The sequence below is a fragment of the Schistocerca gregaria genome, chromosome 3, assembly GCF_023897955.1.
Source record: "Schistocerca gregaria isolate iqSchGreg1 chromosome 3, iqSchGreg1.2, whole genome shotgun sequence".
Taxonomy (NCBI): domain Eukaryota; kingdom Metazoa; phylum Arthropoda; class Insecta; order Orthoptera; family Acrididae; genus Schistocerca; species Schistocerca gregaria.
In genome coordinates, this window is record NC_064922.1 from 921,059,528 (window position 1) to 921,081,624 (window position 22,097).

The 22,097-nt window shown below is 44.8% G+C and overlaps 1 protein-coding gene across 1 annotated transcript in view; it reads right to left on the reverse strand.

Annotated features, from left to right (window-relative positions):
* The window catches only part of LOC126355737 (protein white-like), a 402,551-nt gene that overhangs the window by 11,441 nt on the left and 369,013 nt on the right, over positions 1–22,097 (reverse strand). The window contains exon 12 of the mRNA XM_050006112.1: positions 21,399–21,573. Within this exon, the coding sequence (XP_049862069.1) occupies positions 21,399–21,573 (175 nt within the window). The remainder of the gene's footprint in view (positions 1–21,398; positions 21,574–22,097) is intronic.

Here is a 22,097-nt window from a genome sequence, read left to right on the forward strand (position 1 = left end):
GTGTTTGATATCGTGTGACTTTCTCTTATGTCCTATGACAGGCGCTGCAGTGGACAACGGGGCGACGCTTGTAGCGTGTGTTTTGCTTTTCAGGTGGCAGGCAACAGTGCACAGCTAAGAGCGCAGCGCGTCAGTCTTTTGTTACCTCACGCTGCCGTAATGTTATTTTATTGTTTTCATGCCTGCCTGCCAACGACCTTCGACGCTCGGCGCGCTACGGTTTGGGATTGGAGGAAGTGGCTGACGTCACGAACAGATGTCTGGCTGCCGGTACTTGTCAACATAACGGGAACGTGTCGACGACGAACCGTACCGCGGAATGCGGCCATTCTTCGTAGGCGTAACAACAGCTCCTAGATCTTCCTGTCTCTGGCGGCATCGTAACTGCGTGTGACGACCAGCTCAACACATAGGACATTGATAAAAGCAGAGTAACAAGTGCTGTGTTACGTATAGTGTTTGTAAGTCCTCAGCGGTGACGATGCCACTCCCATTAGTGGAATTGTGTGTAGTTCTGCTCAGCTTATACACTCCTGGAAATTGAAATAAGAACACCGTGAATTCATTGTCCCAGGAAGGGGAAACTTTATTGACACATTCCTGGGGTCAGATACATCACATAATCACACTGACAGAACCACAGGCACATAGACTCAGGCAACAGAGCATGCACAATGTCGGCATTAGTACAGTGTATATCCACCTTTCGCAGCAATGCAGGCTGCTATTTTCCCATGGAGACGATCGTAGAGATGCTGGATGTAGTCCTGTGGAACGGCTTGCCATGCCATTTCCACCTGGCACCTCAGTTGGACCAGCGTTCGTGCTGGACGTGCAGACCACGTGAGACGACACTTCATCCAGTCCCAAACATGCTCAATGGGGGACAGATCCGGAGATCTTGCTGGCCAGGGTAGTTGACTTACACCTTCGAGAGCACGTTGGGTGGCACGGGATACATGCGGACGTGCATTGTCCTGTTGGAACAGCAAGTTCCCTTGCCGGTCTAGGAATGGTAGAACGATGGGTGCGATGACGGTTTGGATGTACCGTGCACTATTCAGTGTCCCCTCGACGATCACCAGAGGTGTACGGCCAGTGTAGGAGATCGCTCCCCACACCATGATGCCGGGTGTTGGCCCTGTGTGCCTCGGTCGTATGCAGTCCTGATTGTGGCGCTCACCTGCACGGCGCCAAACACCCATACGACCACCATTGGCACCAAGGCAGAAGCGATTCTCATCGCTGAAGACGACACGTCTCCATTCGTCCCTCCATTCACGCCTGTCGCGACACCACTGGTGGCGGGCTGCACGGTGTTGGGGCGTGAGCGGAAGACGGCCTAACGGTGTGCGGGACCGTAGCCCAGCTTCATGGAGACGGTTGCGAATGGTCCTCGCCGATACCCCAGGAGCAACAGTGTCCCTAATTTGCTGGGAAGTGGCGGTGCGGTCCCCTATAGCACTGCGTAGGATCCTACGGTCTTGGCGTGCATCCGTGCGTCGCTGCGGTCCGGTCGCAGGTCGACGGGCACGTGCACCTTCTGCCGACCACTGGCGACAACATCGATGTACTGTGGAGACCTCACGCCCCACGTGTTGAGCAATTCGGCAGTACGTCCATCCAGCCTCCCGCATGCCCACTATACGCCCTCGCTCAAAGTCCGTCAACTGCACATACGGTTCACGTCCACGCTGTCGCGGCATGCTACCAGTGTTAAAGACTGCGATGGAGCTCCGTATGCCACGGCAAACTGGCTGACACTGACGGCGGCGGTGCACAAATGCTGCGCAGCTAGCTCCATTCGACGGCCAACACCGCGGTTCCTGGTGTGTCCGCTGTGCCGTGAGTGTGATCATTGCTGGTACAGCCCTCTCGCAGTGTCCGGAGCAAGTATGGTGGGTCTGACAGACCGGTGTCAATGTGTTCATTTTTCCATTTCCAGGAGTGTAAATTAAATTTTACCAGTTCTTAATGCGTTTCCCTGCATCCATGAACGAAGTCTCGATGTACACGGTCAACTAATATAAGAGGAATGTAACATAATAATCATTATTAACCCATATAATCTCCTAAGAGGAAGGGAGCTTATAAGGTGTAAGCATGTCAGGCCTTTTTCGACGAATTTCAATGCTGCAAAAAGTTTTCCACAAATAGCTTGCTGTACGCGCCTGTTACAGACGTTCGCTGTTGTACTATATAGGTTGCTACGGTTCAGTTCATGTTATATGCAAAGATTATCGTCAGTTTCACCTTTACTTGTTTTTCCTCGGAGCAGAGAGTCGTATCTTGTCCATTCTGACCAGTGAGACTTCAGTTCTGCCAACAGAACATCGTACTCAGGTTCCACCTAGTGCAACAGTCATTTTGAGAAACTGTTCTCCTTCTGTTCGACAACGTTGAAGCAATTCTTCCGCGATTCTTTTGCGACCATCTCTCTGCTCCTCACTCAGACCATGCGGGAACCTACTCGGCAGCAACTTTTCTCATCTTCAGCTTTTTAGTTACATTTCTGTAAACTGACGTTAAAGGCATTCTGGCATTATACGCTATGTCCTGACTTATTTTTATGGATTGTCTCTCAAAATGCCATCAATAATCACCTGAGAGGTGTAGTACGTTGCAGCTGATGGCCTTAAACTTATTAGTATGTCATCAGTGCTTACCCGACTTTAACGGAAACAATAGTGTGCTACTGTGCTGCCATCCCCTACACTATTTCCACATACACACACACACACACACACACACACACACACGCACACGCACGCACACACACACACACACACACACACACACACACACACACACACACACACATCACACACGTTTCTCAGCCTTGCGAATTTGCGTTGGGCTCTTTCAATGTGGGGATTCGGTTTTGATGTAGGAATGCATGTCAGTATCCGTAACCCATCCCGATTCCTGTCAGCTTCCATTTTAAACTGAAGTCTCTCTCACAGCTGACATAGATTTCATATTGATCATGATGCCGGAACGATCGTTCATGCGCAGTGTGCATTACCTTCGAAATTACCCTCATATATGCCAATGGCCCCTCCTAAAAGTAGGGACCTGCATTTTCTCTCACATTTCGGCAGATTTTTGCATTTTCGTTTTATCAGCGTGTAGTTGGAGCAAGCCAAAACAAATAATGCTCATCACTTTTTTCAGACGCTCTTTGTCGACGGGAAGCTGCATGGCATTAGCGGACAGCGCCGGCCAGGGCGGTACAGGAATGCTGGCTATTCCTCTCATTTTGCTGTCCCTGTTTAACATCGATAAAAAGAACATCACGCAAAACTAAATTCGGACCGCTCTGCCAAATGGCCTCATAAAATTCCGGTATAAAAATCATTTTACTTGTAACGGGAAACAAACTAACGTTTCCCGTGTTCAGTGGGCGTCCATGAAAGACGTGTTGAGGAGTATTTGTTTGGAGTGACTCCAGTTACACATTGGAAAAATATCTGTTGAACATCAGAAAAAACGAGCCAAACTACTCTTAGGACACCTTGTACATATTCGTAACTAAATAACTCAGGCGCGGCAAATTTGATGGTTTATGGGTAATGGTTTCCACATTACGAGACAAAAGCAGTTCTAAGCAACACAACCCTTTCATCTCACGCTCCAAACAAGCACAGAATAGGGCACTTTCATGGCTACCTTGTTGAATTTATATTAACATACCTCTTTGAATGTGCGTCAACACTTACGTCTGAAAGTACAGTGCTTGTCGGTGTCGAGATAGTGAATCAGAATCGTATTTTCTCCTTTCTTCTCCATTCGCGAAAGCACGTGTTCCTTAAACTCTCAAATTTATCCACTTTGAAGGTTAAGATCATCAAGGAAATGCAAGTTGAAGCACGCATTACAGTCTCAACTCGTGCTGGAACGTAAGATCTTAAAGTCTTTTTCATAGCTTCTGGTAAATAAACGATAGCGCTTCCTACTGTGCTCCTAACTAAACAAAGTTGTCACGAATCATTTTCCTTACCACTTTTGCTAAAGCAAGTTTTAAGATCCCAGGCTGTTTAAAATACTGAAATGTTGGTTAAAAGGGGGTTATACAAGACACCCTCTCGAAGGGTGAAATACATTAGTCAGAAAGCGATGTTTCTTATGTACAGAGCTGGATCCAAGCCAAAACAGTACACAAATTTCTCCATTAGTAGACACGGGGGATGGCCATTTAAACTGAGGACAAAACTTAGGGATTACAGTTACGAATAACTTAAGTCAGAAGTATCACACAGATAATGTCATGATTAAAACGAAACAAACACTACGAGTTATTGGCAAAACACTTATAAAATGTAGCAGGTCTATTAAATGAACTGCGTACACTACAATTGTACGTCCTCTTCTGAAGTACTTTGTGCTGTGTGGGATCCACATCTGATGGTATCGACGGAGGACATCAAAAAGTTCAGTGAAAGGCAACGCATTTTCTAGTATCGAAAAATAGGGGAGAGGGCGCCACGCATACGATACGTGAAATGGGGTGGCAGTCTTTAAAGAAAAGGCGTTTTTTGCTGTGGTAGGATCTTCTCATGAAGCATTAATTACTCACTTGCTACTCGGAGTGTGAAAATAATTTTTTGGTGCCCACCTGCACTGGTAGGAATGACCAACGTAACAAAATAAGGGAAATCAGAGTTCACACAGAAAGATTTAAATGTTCGGTTTTACTGCGCACTGTTCGAGAGTGGAACGGTAGGGTAACAGATTGAAAGATTTTCGATGAACACTATGCCAGCACTTAACTGTAAACTGCAGAGCAATCATGTAGATGTAGTACACTCCTGGAAATTGAATTAAGAACACCGTGAATTCATTGTCCCAGGAAGGCGAAACTTTATTGACACATTCCTGGGGTCAGATACATCACATGATCACACTGACAGAACCACAGGCACACAGACACAGGCAACAGAGCATGCACAATGTCGGCACTAGTACAGTGTATATCCACCTTTCGCAGCAATGCAGGCTGCTATTCTCCCATGGAGACGATCGTAGAGATGCTGGATGTAGTCCTGTGGAACGGCTTGCCATGCCATTTCCACCTGGCGCCTCAGTTGGACCAGCGTTCGTGTTGGACGTGCAGACCGCGTGAGACGACGCTTCATCCAGTCCCAAACATCCTCAATGGGGGACAGATCCGGAGATCTTGCTGGCCAGGGTAGTTGACTTACACCTTCTAGAGCACGTTGGGTGGCACGGGATACATATGGACGTGCATTGTCCTGTTGGAACAGCAAGATCCCTTGCCGGTCTAGGAATGGTAGAACGATGGGTTTGATGACGGTTTGGATGTACCGTGCACTATTCAGTGTCCCCTCGACGATCAGCAGAGGTGTACGGCCAGTGTAGGAGATCGCTCCCCACACCATGATGCCGGGTGTTGGCCCTGTGTGCCTCGGTCGTATGCAGTCCTGATTGTGGCGCTCACCTGCACGGCGCCAAACACCCATACGACCATCATTGGCACCAAGGCAGAAGTGACTCTCGTCGCTGAAGACGACACGTCTCCATTCGTCCCTCCATTCACGCCTGTCGCGACACCACTGGAGGCGGGCTGCACGATGTTGGAGCGTGAGCGGAAGACGGCCTAACGGTGTGCGGGACCGTAGCCCAGCTTCATGGAGACGGTTGCGAATGGTCCTCGCCGATACCCCAGGAGCAACAGTGTCCCTAATTTGCTGGGAAGTGGCGGTGCGATCCCCTACCGCACTGCGTAGGATCCTACGGTCTTGGCGTGCATCCATGCGTCGCTGCGGTCCGGTCGCAGGTCGACGGGCACGTGCACCTTCCGCCGACCACTGGCGACAACATCGATGTACTGTGGAGACCTCACGCCCCACGTGTTGAGCAATTCGGCGGTACGTCCACCCGGCCTCCCGCATGCCCACTATACGCCCTCGCTCAAAGTCCGTCAACTGCACATAGGGTTCACGTCCACGCTGTCGCGGCTTGCTACCAGTGTTAAAGACTGCGATGGAGCGCCGTATGCCACGGCAAACTGGCTGACACTGACGGCGGCGGTGCACAAATGCTGCGCAGCTAGCGCCATTCGACGGCCAACACCGCGGTTCCTGGTGTGTCCGCTGTGCCGTGCGTGTGATCATTGCTTGTACAGCCCTCTCGCAGTGTCCGGAGCAAGTATGGTGGGTCTGACACACCGGTGTCAATGTGTTCTTTTTTCCATTTCCAGGAGTGTAGATGTAGAAACGTCAGTTTCGTCTATTTAGTGACAGTTGTCTCAAAACATGGCTCTACGCTACTTTTATAAGCATTTTTTTTAATTACTGGAACGCAAGATCGAAAATTGAAGCTTAAAGAAGTTCTTGTTCTTTAAAATACAAAAGTGATTGCCTTATAACAGAATTAAGCCTCTTTACTTGACTGTATTAAGTTGTCAAATATGGACTGAGATAGAAAAATTGGAGACAGGGAGCTTAATTGGTGTCCTACAGACTGTTTTGGTGGGAGAGAGGTTGCTTTGAGGCATCAGATTTCCGACAACAGTGACTAGCATGGAAACCCGGCCATAGGTATGGAGCAGAAATAGGAAGGATTAAATGTCAGAGCCAATTTCTTTGGCTGGGAAAGGTAAGGCTGTTAAACAAGCGTTGGGACAAGATATAGAGAGTGCTTAGGCGAAAGGTCAGTGTAATGTGTTAGTGATGTGATGTGACAACAGAGAGGAAAGAACGGGATTTGAGTCAATTTTGCGAGGAGTAGAGGAAACAGGGTGCATAAAAACATGCGTGAAAAACCTAAGGGATTTCTCCTTAGCTAACACATTACAAAAAGTTCATGGGTCCGAAAATCCGTCTTGAGGGATGTGCGAAATGAATTTCCTGTGGTAACTCATGGTTGCATAATTTACTTCCAATGCGCATTTTCGCCATTTTCTTGTATACAGTTTATCGCTGCAGCAGCGTTTTGCCTGGTGCACTGTTTTGGAGCTTGCTTCCATCACAACACATCACAATTATGTCTTCCGTTTCTGAAATGACGGGTATGCTGTACATGTACGGCCAACAGATAAGAATTCGGACGCAGCACATCAACTTTATGCTGAGCGTTATCCTAGGAGGCCTATAGGTTGTCCAAGAATGTTCATACTCCATCAATGCTTCCGGCAGGTTCATTTCGGAAGAGAGCTGGAGATGGTGGGAGACTGCGTGATGTGAGAAGGTCTGAGCTTGAAAAACGGGCCCTTTGTACTGTGGATTAAGCTCCATTAATTGTTACAATGAGGAATGCGAGAAGGGAAGTCGTTAATCGCATGACGATCTGAAACAATGGATGCAAGAATTAAATAAGACAGACTTTCAGTGAAGAATAATTTTCTGTCAATGCATGTTACGCCAGGGTGCTACGTCTCTGTAGTTCGTAGCGTGCATACTATTCAGGGAAAAGACAACCCCTTCAAATAAGGGGATCTTAAACTATCCTATTATTGCTGGACTTAAGAGAACGAGACAGACATCAACACGGTCACAATCGAGGTATCGTGTAGAATCATTCATGAGCATTCCATTGGCCACTACTTCTTTCAGCATCATATCTCTGGACAAACTTATCTGCAGTTTCTCAGGCATGAGTTACTTCGTTTATTTGATGATCTACCTCTAGACGTCGTCCAACAAATGTGGCTTATACTCGATGATGGTTCACCTCAATTTAGATGGTTAGTTTGCCAGTATCTTGGTAAACTGTTTCCGAACAGGTGGATTAGTTTAAGTGAATCCATTGCAGGGTATGTCGGATCGTCAGGTCTGAATCCAACATAGTTTTCCTTTACGATGCACACCAGGAGTTTTCCACAACGTACGATGAAGTATGGAGTGCAGGCCCAGGGGTGCATGAAACCAGGAGGTGGTCATTTCCAGCAATTTCTGTAAATTTAAATGTTGCAAGACGAGAAGCCCTCTGGCCTCTTCATATACACTCCTAGTAATGGAAAAAAGAACACATTGACACCGGTGTGTCAGACCCACCATACTTGCTCCGGACACTGCGAGAGGGCTGTACAAGCAATGATCACACGCACGGCACAGCGGACACACCAGGAACCGCGGTGTTGGCCGTCGAATGGCGCTAGCTGCGCAGCATTTGTGAACCGCCGCCGTCAGTGTCAACCAGTTTGCCGTGGCATACGGAGCTCCATCGCAGTCTTTAACGCTGGTAGCATGCCGCGACAGCGTGGACGTGAACCGTATGTGCAGTTGACGGACTTTGAGCGAGGGCGTATAGTGGGCATGCGGGAGGCCGCGTGGACGTACCGCCGAATTGCTCAACACGTGGGGCGTGAGGTCTCCACAGTACATCGATGTTGTCGCCAGTGGTCGGCGGAAGGTGCACGTGCCCGTCGACCTGGGACCGGACCGCAGCGACACACGGATGCACGCCAAGACTGTAGGATCCTACGCAGTGCCGTAGGGGACCGCACCGCCACTTCCCAGCAAATTAGGGACACTGTTGCTCCTGGGGTATCGGCGAGGACCATTCGCAACCGTCTCCATGAAGCTGGGCTACGGTCCCGCACACTGTTAGGCCGTCTTCCGCTCACGCCCCAACATCGTGCAGCCCGCCTCCAGTGGTGTCGCGACAGGCGTGAATGAAGGGACGAATGGAGACGTGTCGTCTTCAGCGATGAGAGTCGCTTCTGCCTTGGTGCCAATGATGGTCGTATGCGTGTTTGGCGCCGTGCAGGTGAGCGCCACAATCAGAACTGCATACGACCGAGGCACACAGGGCCTACACCCGGCATCATGGTGTGGGGAGCGATCTCCTACACTGGCCGTACACCTCTGGTGATCGTCGAGGGGACACTGAATAGTGCACGGTACATCCAAACCGTCATCAAACCCATCGTTCTACCATTCCTAGACCGGCAAGGGAACTTGCTGTTCCAACAGGACAATGCACGTCCGCATGTATCCCGTGCCACCCAACGTGCTCTAGAAGGTGTAAGTCAACTACCCTGGCCAGCAAGATCTCCGGATCTGTCCCCCATTGAGCATGTTTGTGACTGGATGCAGCGTCGTGTCACTCGGTCTGCACGTCCAGCACGAACGCTGGTCCAACTGAGGCGCCAGGTGGAAATGGGATGCCAAGCCGTTCCACAGGACTACATCCAGCATCTCTACGATCGTCTCCATGGGAGAATAGCAGGCTGCATTGCTGCGAAAGGTGGATATACACTGTACTAGTGCCGACATTGTGCATGCTCTGTTGCCTGTGTCTATGTGCCTGTGGTTCTGTCAGTGTGATCATGTGATGTATCTGACCCCAGGAATGTGTCAATAAAGTTTCCCCTTCCTGGGACAATGAATTCACGGTGTTCTTATTTCAATTTCCAGAAGTGTACTTACTAAAACCCTTCAAACCAGCCTCTCTTGCATTTCTAAACTGTGAATTTGCATGAGAGCAACGTAATGTCATTTCGCTACTGTGTTACACTGTCATGAAAAGTAGGTAATCGCATGCTATGTACCGGCATGTAATAGATCGGGACTTGGATGGAGGCATATTGTAGTTCTGCTCATTTCATGTTGGAGACGAGTGAGAACTTTTGGGCTACGAGGAGGCCAATTACAACAGCAGTGTACGGTTAGAAGTTGAGAGGAACATCCGGACACTGGTAATTGCAGACAGAGCCTCGACCCGTGCCTGGCGGCTTTTTCTTTTGATGAGGGCTCTCAGGGCCAGACAGACCGCCACTCGCTGTTTTTACAACGGCTGGGGGTCGGTTTCTTCCGAAAACCTTAAGTTTTCGGCAGAAACACGCCATCTTGGTGCCACATCTGTGCTAGTGTTTCGGACGTCTCGGAGAAATGATTGTCGAGCTCCACAGAAGAGCCGACTGAACGGCGCGCCATACGTAGCAACGTAATGATCACATTCCGTTGGAGCACGTCGCTAGAAATCTTCCCAGGCAAAGTTCTGGAGCAAGCTGTGATGGAGTGCTCGACTGTTATGTCTGCACACATTTACAAACACCGCCGGGGATTGGCGGGAAGGAATGAAATTGTCGCCTACCTAGGCTGACAGAGTATAGAAGCGGGAGTCTATACTAATTTGTTCTAAGGCCGCAGTGCTCGAAAGCTTTGTGTATCTGCGGCGATTGGCAGAGTTCTTCACAAGCAGAGCGGTAGGTCTCTGGGCGCGGGGAGAAAGAGAGAGTTTGTTTCTGACCGCCACAGGAGTCGGTCGCGTACTTTGCAGCTCGTGCTGCAGAGTAATTTCATCCGTCGTTTCACTTGTCCGGCCAGCCGGGCAAACACTTAATTGTTTACGTGCACGCGCTTCGATGTACCTCCGAGGCGGAACTCATCTCTATGCATCCCACCGACCACGAGTAGCAGCGTGCCCGCGTTCCCGGTTCGATTCCCGGCGGGGTCAGGGATTTTGTCTGCGTCGTAATGACTGGGTGTTGTATCATGTCCTTAGGTTAGTTAGGTTTAAGTAGTTCTAAGTTATAGGGGACTGATGACCATAGATGTTAAGTCCCATAGCGCTCAGAGCCATTTGAACCATTTTTTTTGAACGAGTAGCAGCCATCATCAGCTCACTGCCTTGCGCCGAACTGTCGGTAACACATCTGCACCCTTGCGGCTACTCGGCGAATCACTCTTATGTGCCTGGTAAAGAAGACAACGAATCACATTCACAATAATTCTCTGTTACTCCACTGTCGAACAGTGCCCGGAAAAAACGCACACGTATAACTTTCCGTGCGAGCTCCGATTTCCCTTATTTTATTACAATGGTCGTTTTTCCCTACGTAGGTCGTAGCCAAAAAATACTGGGTGTTCAAAAAGTCTGTATAAATTTGATAACTGAATAAATCACGGAATAATGCAGATAGAGAGGTACAAATTGACACACATGCTTGGAATTACATGGGGTTTTATTATAACAAAAAAAAGAAAGTTAAATAAATGTCCGACAGATGGCACTTCATCTGGTCAGAATAGCAATATTTACCATAACAAAGTAAGACAAAGCAAAGAAGATGTTCTTTACAGAAAATGCTAAAATGTCCACAATCATTCCTCAACAACGGCTGTAGTCGAGGAATAATGTTGTGAAGAGCACTGTTAACCGTGTCCGGAGTTACAGTGAGGAATGGCGTCGGATGTTATCTTTCAGCATCCCTAGAGATGTCGGTCAATCACGATACACTTGCGACTTCAGGTAACCCAAAGCCAATAATCGCACGGACTGAGGTCTGGGGACCTGGGAGGCCAAGCGTGACAAAATTGGCGGCTGAGCACACGATCATCACCAAATGACGCGCACAAGAGATCTTTCCAATCTAAGTTGTTCGTAACTGCAATTGCTAGGTATTTTGTTGGATTTACGGGATTTAGATATGACTGATTTACCGTTTAAACGAAGATTAACGGTTTCTTTTTGGCACTCATAGAGAGGCATTTTTCATTATTTAGGGTCAATTTGCACTTGTCGCCCCACACAGATACCTTATCTAAATAATTTTCTAATTATTTTCTGATGACTTTACTAAACTACAAATGTCAGTATCATCTGCAAAAAACATGAGACGGCTGCTCAGATTGTCTCCTAAATCGTTTGTATAGATGAGGAACAGCAAAGTGCCTATATTACTACTTTTCGGAACACCAGAAATTACTTCTGTTTTAATCGATGACTCTCCGTCAGTTACTACGAACTATGACCTCTCTGACGGGATATCAGGAAGCCAGTCGCATAGCTGAGACTGGTCTGGGTCCTAAAAGTAGGGTGTAAGATGAACTTCAAGAAAAGCAAAACAAGGGTAATGGAATGTAGTCAAATTCAATTAGATGATGCCGAAGGAATTGCATTAGGAAACAAGACACTTAAACTAGCTGACCAGTTTTGCTATTTTTGCAGAAACATAACTGATGATGGCCAGGATAGGGTGGATATTAAAAATACACTGGCAATGGCAAGAAAAGCATATCTGAAGAGGAAGAACTTGTTAACACCAAGTATAGATTTAAGTGGCACGAAGTCTTTTCTGGAAGTATTTCTATGGAGTGTAGCCATATACGGAATTTAAACATGGACGACATATAGTTCAGTTGAGAAGAGAATAGAAGCTTTTGAAACGTAGAGCTGCACAAGAATGCTGAACACAACTGTGAGGAAGTACTGAACAAAACTGGGGAACCAAGAAATTTGTGCAATAACATGGCTAGAAGAAGAAATCGGGTGGGTAGGGCAGATTCTGAGACATGAATAGATCATCAGTTGAGTACTAGAGGGAACTGTGGGGAGTAAAAACCATAGCGAAAGACCAAGAGATGAATACAGTACGCAGATTCAAAAGCATGCAATTTGATTACAAGCCAGCCGTGAGGTATGGTGTCTAAAACCTGGAAATCATTTGTTGATAACACTGACCACAACGTGTGAGTAAAGACCTAGTTGTGTTTGACAAGAACGATGCTTTCTAAATCCGTTTTGACTATGTGTCAACAGACCGTTCTTTTCGAGACAATTCATACTGTTCTAACATAATATATGTTCCGGGATCCTTCTGTGTAACGCTGTTCATGATATGAGCTGTAATTTAGTGGCTTACCTCCTTTCACCTACCTTCAATATCGATGTGACTTTTGTAACTTTCCAGTCATTGGGTTCGGATATTTCGTCGAGCGAACGGTTGTATATGACTGTTACGTATGGAGTTGTTGCAACAGCATACCCTGAAAGGAAACTAACTGATAAATGATTATTAAGTATTGAGCTATTGTATCAGCATACTCTGAAAGGAAAATAATTGGTACACAGTCTAGACCGGAAGACTTGCATCTATTAACAGATTAAACTTGCTTCGCTACTCCGAGGTTATCTACATCCAAACTACTCATGTTGGCAACTGTTCTTGATTCTAATTCTGAAATATTCATCTGCTTTGGCGAAGGACTTTCGGAAGGCGTGTTTAGTAAATTTGCTTTAGGAGCACTGTTATGAACAGTATATTCATTGCTATCGCGCTGAGAAGGCATTCACTTTGTCTTACCGCTAGCACACTTTTCATACGACAAGAATCTCTCTGGCCATTCTGGCAGGTTTCGAGGAAAACCTTCGATACGGAAACTGTTAGAAGCTTTTCACATTGAAATCCGCACTCAATTTCGATCTTCAGTAAAGAATCGCCAATCTTGGGGGTTTTGCATTGGTTTAAGTTTGGCATGCTTTTTCGTTGTTTCTACAGCAGTGTTCTGACATGTTTTGTGTATCATGGGGAATCAGTTCCATCATTTGATAGTTCATTTGCTGTAAATCCCTTAATTGCTCTCGATAATGTTTTTGTTGTGGTCTTCAGTCTGGAGACTGGTTTGATGCAGCTCTCCATGCTACTCTATCCTGCGCAAGCTGCTTTATCTCGCAGTACGTACTGCAGCAAACATCTTTCTGAACCTGCTTAGTGTATTCATCTCTAGGTCCCCCTCTACGATTTTGACCCTCCAATACTAAACTGGTGATCCCCTGATGCCTCAGAACATGTCCTACCAACCGATCCCTTCTTCTAGTAAAGCTGTGCCACAAAAACCTCTTGTCCCCAGTTTTATTCAATACCTCCTCATTAGTTATGTGATCGACCCATCTAATCTTCAGCATTCTTCAGCAACACCAGATTTCAAAAGCTTCTATTCACTTCTTGTCCAAACTTTTTTTCGTCCGTGTTTCACTTCCATACATGGCTACACTCCATACAAATACTTTCAGAAACGATTTCCAGACGCTTAAACCTATACTCGGCGTTAACAAATTCCTCTCCTTCGGAAACGCTTTCCTTGCCATTGCCAGTCTACATTTTATATCCGCTCTACCTCGACCATCATCAGTTATTTTGCTCCCCAAATAGCAAAACTCATTTACTACTTTAACCGTCTCGTTCCCTAATCTAATTCCCGCAGCATCACCCGATTTAATTCGACTCCACTCCATTATCCTCGTTTTGCTTTTGTTGATGTTTGTCTTATATCCTCCTTTCAAGACGCTGTCCATTCCGTTCAACTGCTCTTCCAAGTCCTTTGCTGTCTCAGACAGAATTACAAGGTCATCGGTGAACCTTGAAGTTTTTCTTTCTTCTCCATGGATTTTAATACTTTCTCCGAATTTTTCTTTTGTTTACTTTACTGCTTGCTCAATATACAGATTGAGTAACATTAGGGAGAGAGAACACCCATGTCTCGCTCACTTCCCAACCACTGCTTCTCTTTCATGTCCCTCGACTCTTATAACTGCCATCTGTTTTCTGTACAAATTGTAAACAACCTTTCGCTCCCTGTATTTTACCCCTGCCACCTTCAGAATTTGAAAGAGAGTATTCCAGTCAACATTGTCAAAAGCTTTCTCTTAGTCTACAAGAAACGTAGGTTTGCCTTTTCTTAATCTACCTTTTAAGATAAGCCGTAGGGTCAGTATTGCCTCACGTGATCCAACATTTCTACAGAGTCCAAACTGATCTTCCCCGAGGTCGGCTTCTACTAGTTTTTCCATTCGTCTGTAAAGAATTCGCGTTAGTATTTTGCAACCGTGGATTATTAAAAAGATCTGTCAACAACTGCTTTCTTTGGGATTGGAATCATTATATTGTTCTGAAGTCTGAGGGTATTTCGCCAGCTTCATACATCTTCCTCACGAAATGGAAAAGAGTTTTGTTAGGTCTTGCTCTCCCAAGGCTGTCAGTGGTTCTAATGGAATGTTGTCTACTCCCTGGATCTTGTTTCGACTTAGGTCTTTCATCGCTCTGTCAGAGTCTTTACGTAGTATCATATCTCTCATTTCATCTTCATCTACATCCTCTTCCATTTCGATAATATTGCCCTCAAGTACGTCACCCTTGTATAGACTCCCTATATACTCCTTCCACCTTTCTGCTTTCACTTCTTTGCTTAGAATTGGGTTTCCATCTGAGCCCCTGATAATCGTACAAGTGGTTCTCTTTTCTCCAAAGGTCTCTTTAATTTTCCTGTAGGTAGTCACTATCTTACCCCTAGTGATATGCGCCTCTACATCCTTACATTTGTCCTCTAGCCATTTCTGCTTAACATTTTTGCACTTGCTGTCGATCTCATTTTTGAAACGTTTGTATTCCTTTTTGCATACTTCGTTTACTGCATATTTATATTTTCTCCTTTCATCAATTAAATTCAATATTTCTTTTCTTACCCAAGGATTTCTACTAGCCCTCATCTTTTTACCTAATTGATTCTCTGCTGCCTTCACTACTTCATCCCTCAAAGCTACCCGTTCTTCTTCTACTGTATTTCGTTCCCCCATTCCTGTCAATTGTCCCCTTATGCTCTCCCTAAAAATCTGTACAGCCTCTGGTTCTTTCAGTTTATCCAGGTCCCATCTCCTTAGATTCCTACCTTTTTGCAGTTTCTTCAGTTGTAATCCGCTGTTCATAACTAATAGATTGTGGTCAGAGTCCACATCTGCCCCTGGAAATGTCTGATAATTTGAAACCTGGTTCCTAAATCTCTGTCTTACCATTGTATAATCTATCTGAAACCTGTCAGTATCTCCAGGTTTCTTCCATGTATACAGCCTTCTATTATTATTCTTGACCCAAGTGTTAGCTATGATTAAGTTATGCTCTGTTCAAAATTCTACCAGGTGGCTTCCTCTTTCATTTCTTACCCCCAGTCCATATTCACCTAGTACGTTTCCTTCTCTTCCTTTTCCTACTGTCGAATTCCAGTCACTCATGACAATTTTTCGGCTCCCTTCACTATCTGAATAATTTTTTCTATCTCATCACACATTTCTTCAATTTCTTCGCCATCTTCAGAGATAGTTCGCATATAAACTTGTACTACTGTAGTAGGCGTTGGCTTCGTGTCTATCTTGGCCACAATAAGGCGTTCACTATGCTATTTGTAGTAGCTTACCCCCACTACTATTTTCTTATTTATTATTAAACCTACTCCTGCATTACACCTATTTGATTTTGTATTTATAACCCTGTATTCACCTGACCAGAAGTCTTGATCTTCCTGCCACCGAACTTCGCTAATTCCCACTATTTCTTACTTTAAGCTATCCATTTTCCTTTTTAAATTTTCTAATCTATCTGCCCGATTAAGGGATCTGACATTCCATGCTCCGATCCGTAGAACGCCAGTTTTCTTTCTCCTGATAACGTGCGACTGCTACGGTCGCAGGTTCGAATCCTGCCTCGGGCATGGATGTGTGTGATGTCCTTAGGTTAGTTAGGTTTAAGTAGTTCTAAGTTCTAGGGGACTGATGACCACAGCAGTTGAGTCCCATAGTGCTCAGAGCCATTTGAACCGTTTTCTGATAAAGACGTCCTCTTGAGTAGAGCCCGCCCGGAAATGGGAATGGGGGACTATTTTACCTCCGGAAAATTTTACCCAAAGGTTGCCATCATCATTTAACCTCACAGTAAAGCTGCATGACTTTCGATAATAGTTCTTTGAATTCAAGCCACATCTGGTCTACACGTACATTGTTATTTTGGAAGGAGTGGCGACTGTCTATAAGGAAGTCTTCAAGCAAATTTTTAATCTGCTTTTTTTAACATATACTTTTCGTTTATTTTTGGTGGATTTGGAAATTACGATTTTCATTCTCGCTACGACAACTCTTTGTTCACTAATCGTTGTATCGGATTTGATGCTTGCTATCAGCTCGGATTATTATTTGCTAAGAGACCAAGTGTGTTTTCACAACCGTTTACTATTCGACTATGCTCATGAACTAATTACTAGAAATAATTTTCACGGAATGAGGACATAAATTCAGATGATGTTTCATGCATGTCACCAAATTTAAAAATGTATTTCTGCCACCATATCGAGGCGAGTGTAAACTGAAGACACCATCAACTATAATTGTATGAGTCGGGTAACGTGCTTGAAATTACAATCACGTTTTCTTTGAAACTTTGAGCAATAGTATCATCTGACGCGGGAGGTCGGTTAAAGGATCCAATTACTATTTTATTCCGGTTCCTAAGAATGACTTTTATCCATATTAGCTCACAGGAACTATATGCAACAAGTTTGCTACAACATAAACTACTTCTAACAGCAACAAAACATGCCACAGCGAGCTGTGTACAGCCTATCCTTCCTAAACACGGTTAGGTCCTTAGAGAAAATTTGAGCTGTACTTACCTCCGGATTTAGCCAGCTTTGAGTGCCTACAATGACGTGACATTCATTGCTTTCTATTAGGGCTTGGAGCTCTGCTACTTTCCCAGTTCCGACTTGTAGAGTTTCAGTTAATTTTTCACCCGCCCAAAATTCGAACTGAAGTTTCCCAGCTGCTGCAACTGTATAACGACTTTGCCTGCTTTGATGATATCTTGGTACTGTAATCGATTACCTACTTTTTTTATCGATATTATACATTTCATCACATGAAGAATGCCTACATGTTTGGCTTACGTTCATACACATGATGGTTCCTTGTACGAATTCATGATTAATTTTCTAGTCCATGTAAAGAAAATGAATGTAATTGTAATTTTTGGGGCGGTATTTGTCCGTTAAACAGTCACACTCACCAGAATTCTTTCCCGTCATAATTTCTGGAGGGAAACTTTGATCAGTTTAGTTAAGGAGTAAAATGTATGAGACATTAGTCCCCCTATATGGGATTTACATCAGGGCCATCAGAAGGCTGCTGTACACACCCCGCACACATTAAGTATAAACGCCCTTAGGTGTGATTTGCATAACATAGTGATTCAGTCCTGTAACTTCTACATCTGTTAAGAGTCCCATGATAGCAAACATTCGGCTAGATTCCGGTGTGTTTGGTAAATATGTAATTTGTTAACCATGAGCAACAAATCCATTCATACATGTAAATGTGTTTGGTAAATGTTGCATTTTTGTGTCATAAGCAATAAACCCTTTCGAACACCTCTAACCAAGGGTTTTTCGATCTGTGTCCATATGAACTATTTCTAATGATATGATGAGAGTAATATAGCCTTAAGCTTTGTGACACATTTTTGTACACCCTAAATAAGGGGCAATGTGAATGTGATATTATTATATTCCAGCAAGGTATAGTGTCAACAGCAATAACTTACATAAGATGGTGACTGATCTCATAATTTTATCTCACACGTAGCCCAACGCTAACCATTTCATTGATTTTCGTTACCTGTATACCTGATTGTCATAAGAGGGGTAACAATATATTTCCGCTTTCGTGGTCAGACGGATGATGTTGGCAGTTCGTGGATCCATCACGGGTTCGAGACAGTCTCTGATCGAACAATATGTAGAACAAATCGAATAACAGCCTTAGGTCAATCAGTTCCTCTTTATTTTTCTTTATGCTACCTGTTTACGCACTTCCCTGGTGCCGTCCTCATGTCCCTTATATTAGAACATCAACAAGTATACAGTGTTACGTCTGGTGTATAACAGTAGATTATAACACAGATACAAAGCAGGACCAGCAAAGATGGTAAATAACGCAAAACCTACAATAAAGGCTATTATCTTTACTAGTCTTGTTTTGAATCTGTATAGTTATCTTGTGTTATGTAGCAGAGACACACTACATTACGCTGAGGTGAAAAAAGTGATTGGCTAGCGATATGCACGGATACAGATGATGGTATTATCGTGAAAACAAGGAATAAAAGGGCAGTAAACTGGCGGAGCTGTCATTTATACTCAGGAATTCCATGTCAAAAATCTCTGACGTGATTGTAGCTACACGACGGTAATTAACAGACTTTGAATGCAGAGTAGTAGTTGGGGCTAGACGCTTGGGACATCCCATTTAGGAAATCATTACGGAATTCAATATTCAGGGATCGACAGTGTCGCGAATCTGCCGATAATATCAAATTTCAAGCATTAGCTCTCATTACGAGCAACGCAGTGGTTGGGGCCTTCACTTAACGACCGAGAGCAGCGGCATGTTCCTAGAGTCGTCAGTGATAACAGACAAGTAAGACTGCGAGAAATAACAGAAGCAATCAATGTGGGACGTATTACGAACGTGTCCGTTAGGACAGTGTGGAGAAATTCGGCAATAATTTGCTACGGCAGCATTGTACTAATACATCTATAAAAACACCCGAAAAATCGATTCTGAGAGTTCCAAAGATTAAGAAGATCAACGGACTGTGGTTATAACTCGCTCCTAGAGGTCCAAATGATTAAGTAGCCCACTTACCCAAAGATAAGTCAACGATTTGGTTCTTAAAAACAAAACTGAAAAAAAGCATTTTCGAGAGCTCCTGCAAACCGTCGAAGTATACAACATGCATCTCATGAATGAAAATGTTTCGTATATGGTGCTACAGTGTACAAATGCTACGGCGGAGATCGTTCGTCTCTGTGTACTGTTGTTGAGGATTCGTTCGCAGCAAGCAAGATTATGAAGATGACTGCTGCTAGGTACATTACCACTAATTTAAGTTGTGCTCTTAGATTCCTGTCTAACCACATACTCGGAAATTTTTACATATTCGGAAAAGATGGTGAATTATTTCTGTGAAGAAAAAATGTAAGGGTCACTGTCGGTTGTTTCGCTCACAGCAATTTCACCTGCAGCAGTTTCATATTTCGTTTTCTAAACACACAGAAATCACGAAATCACTACTGAAGAAGTGCGCTCTTACATGTAAATAATAACGGTAATAACGAATATTGCAGCAAAATCTTAACTTACACGAATAACAGTGTCTCATAACGTGTTGCATATATGAAGAGGGTGAGAAAAAATTGTACCCACCCTTGTCTTTTCGTATCACATTCCCGCGCGCTATACATTTTTTCTTTTTTTAGTTGATCTCATTTTGTTCTATGTTGTTCGTTGAACTTGGTCTGGGCGGTCGTCCGATGACACCCGTTCGGGTTCTTCGTTGATCCTTTCACTCAGCTTTTTATTACAGAGGGTAGCCAACTCTCTGACCAAACACGCTGAGCAACCGTGCCGGCTTAGAGAGAATATTGACCGAAAACCATTTATTGATGTAATCATTCACAGTAGAAACCTAACCTAACCATATTTCTAACTAAGGAAAATAGTCCATTATGCACTCACTTTCCAACCGGATGCGTCCTCTGGTGATTCTTTACTAACACAACCACTAAATCCATAGCTAAAAGCACTAAATATGTTTAAAATAGCAAGTTATAGGTGTACATAAAGCACAGCTCACCGTTCAGCAGGGCCACACAGAAATAAAAAAACCTCTCGGTACAGTTGTAAAATCGTTGGGAGGACCGTTCCGTAACAGGTCTCAGAAGCATACTGAATAGCATATTTGGATAAAAAATCGAAAATGACGTCACTACCGAGACTAACCTACTGCACCGATCGGTATGAACGATACAGAATATGGCCCCTGGGCACGTAACCGTGTCGGTAGGACCCTAGACCACTGGTAAACCGCGGCCAGTTCGCGTGTATCCCACCATCACCTGCTAAGAGCTGATGGTAGGTTTCGATCGTGACACATACCACACGAAGCCATGGACGTAAATTGTCAACAAGGCGCTGTGCAAGCTATGGTGGTTCCGTAATGGTGTGGGCTGTGTTTAAATGGAGCTGAATCGATCATTTTCTGAAAATAGTTATGTTCGGCCACTTGGAGACCATTTTCAGCTATTCGTGGACTTCATGTCCCCAAGCAACGACGGAAGTTTTGTGCGTGACAATGCGCCATTTCAACGGGCCACAATTCTTTATGATTGCTTTGAAGAACTCCTGGACAATGCGAGTGAATGATTTGGCCACCTGGATAGCCTGGCACGAAACCCATCGAGCATTTATGGGACGTAATTGAGGGGTCAGTTCGTGCAGTAAATCCAGTATAGGCAACACTTTCACAATTTTGGGCGGCTTTAGACGCAGCATGGCTCAGTATTTCTGCAGGGACTTACATGTTGAGCACATGCCACAGCACGTGGGCAAAAGGAGGCCAGACATAGTATTGGGAGGTATCTCATAACTTTTGTAAACTCAGTGCGCATATTTTTTAATGTTCTAATATACAGAGGCCGGAGGATGGCATGAGTGAAGTGTCGAAACTGGTAGCTGAAAGAAAAATAAACAAGAAATGGTTGAAATGCAGATGTCGTTTGACTTTTGTTCTACACACTGTTGTTATTGGGAGAGTTTTAAAATTATTTACAAAAGAAATATATTAATTTTACTCCAGATGATTCCATGCACTCACAGCGTTCTTGCAGCACTCCTTACTCGCCAATTACAGTGGACCAGGACCTGTACGAACGGGCAGATCGCCAGTGGTGCCAACGCAGAATGCACTGACCTCGCTGAAGTCGAACATTTCGAGCACGATGTGGCAGATCGCCAGTGGTGCCAGTGGTGCCAACGCAGAATGCACTGACCTCGCTGAAGTCGAACATTTCGAGCACGATGTGGCCGCTGGAGGGGCAGGTGTCGTTGACGGCGCCGGAGCAATCGATGTGCTGCACGCCCGCCCACTGGTTGATGAACATCGCCTCGTTGCCGAACCGGAACCACGACAGCCACGTGAACCAGTCCAGCGCCCGCGGGATGGACCTGCAGCGCCAACACAGCTCCTGCACCAGCTCTCGTCTTTTCCAGTCGGGAACTTACGTTAACCAGATTTCCATCACGTCATTGTTCCAGAAGACTCAAGCCATTGAAACAGTTTTAAAAAATTAAAAAGATTCTTCAAAATATGAATTATCTGTATTACTACAGAACACTAATCGGCCATGCAGGACAATTTGTGCTCCTACATAGTTCTCCGTATTAATATAATACCTACTGTAAGGCGCGTACGCCTTCTTCTATTTCTTCCGAAATTCTTAGCCTATATCAGTCCGAAAATTAGTATTAAATTGATCGATATATATATATATATATATATATACTTTAAACATTTACACGATGCACTAACATATATTATACAGATAGGTAACGCTGCAGGAGAAAGAAAACTGGCGTTCTACGGATCGGAGCGTGGAATGTCAGATCCCTTAATCGGGCAGGTAGGTTAGAAAATTTAAAAAGGGAAATGGATAGGTTAAAGTTAGATATAGTGGGAATTAGTGAAGTTC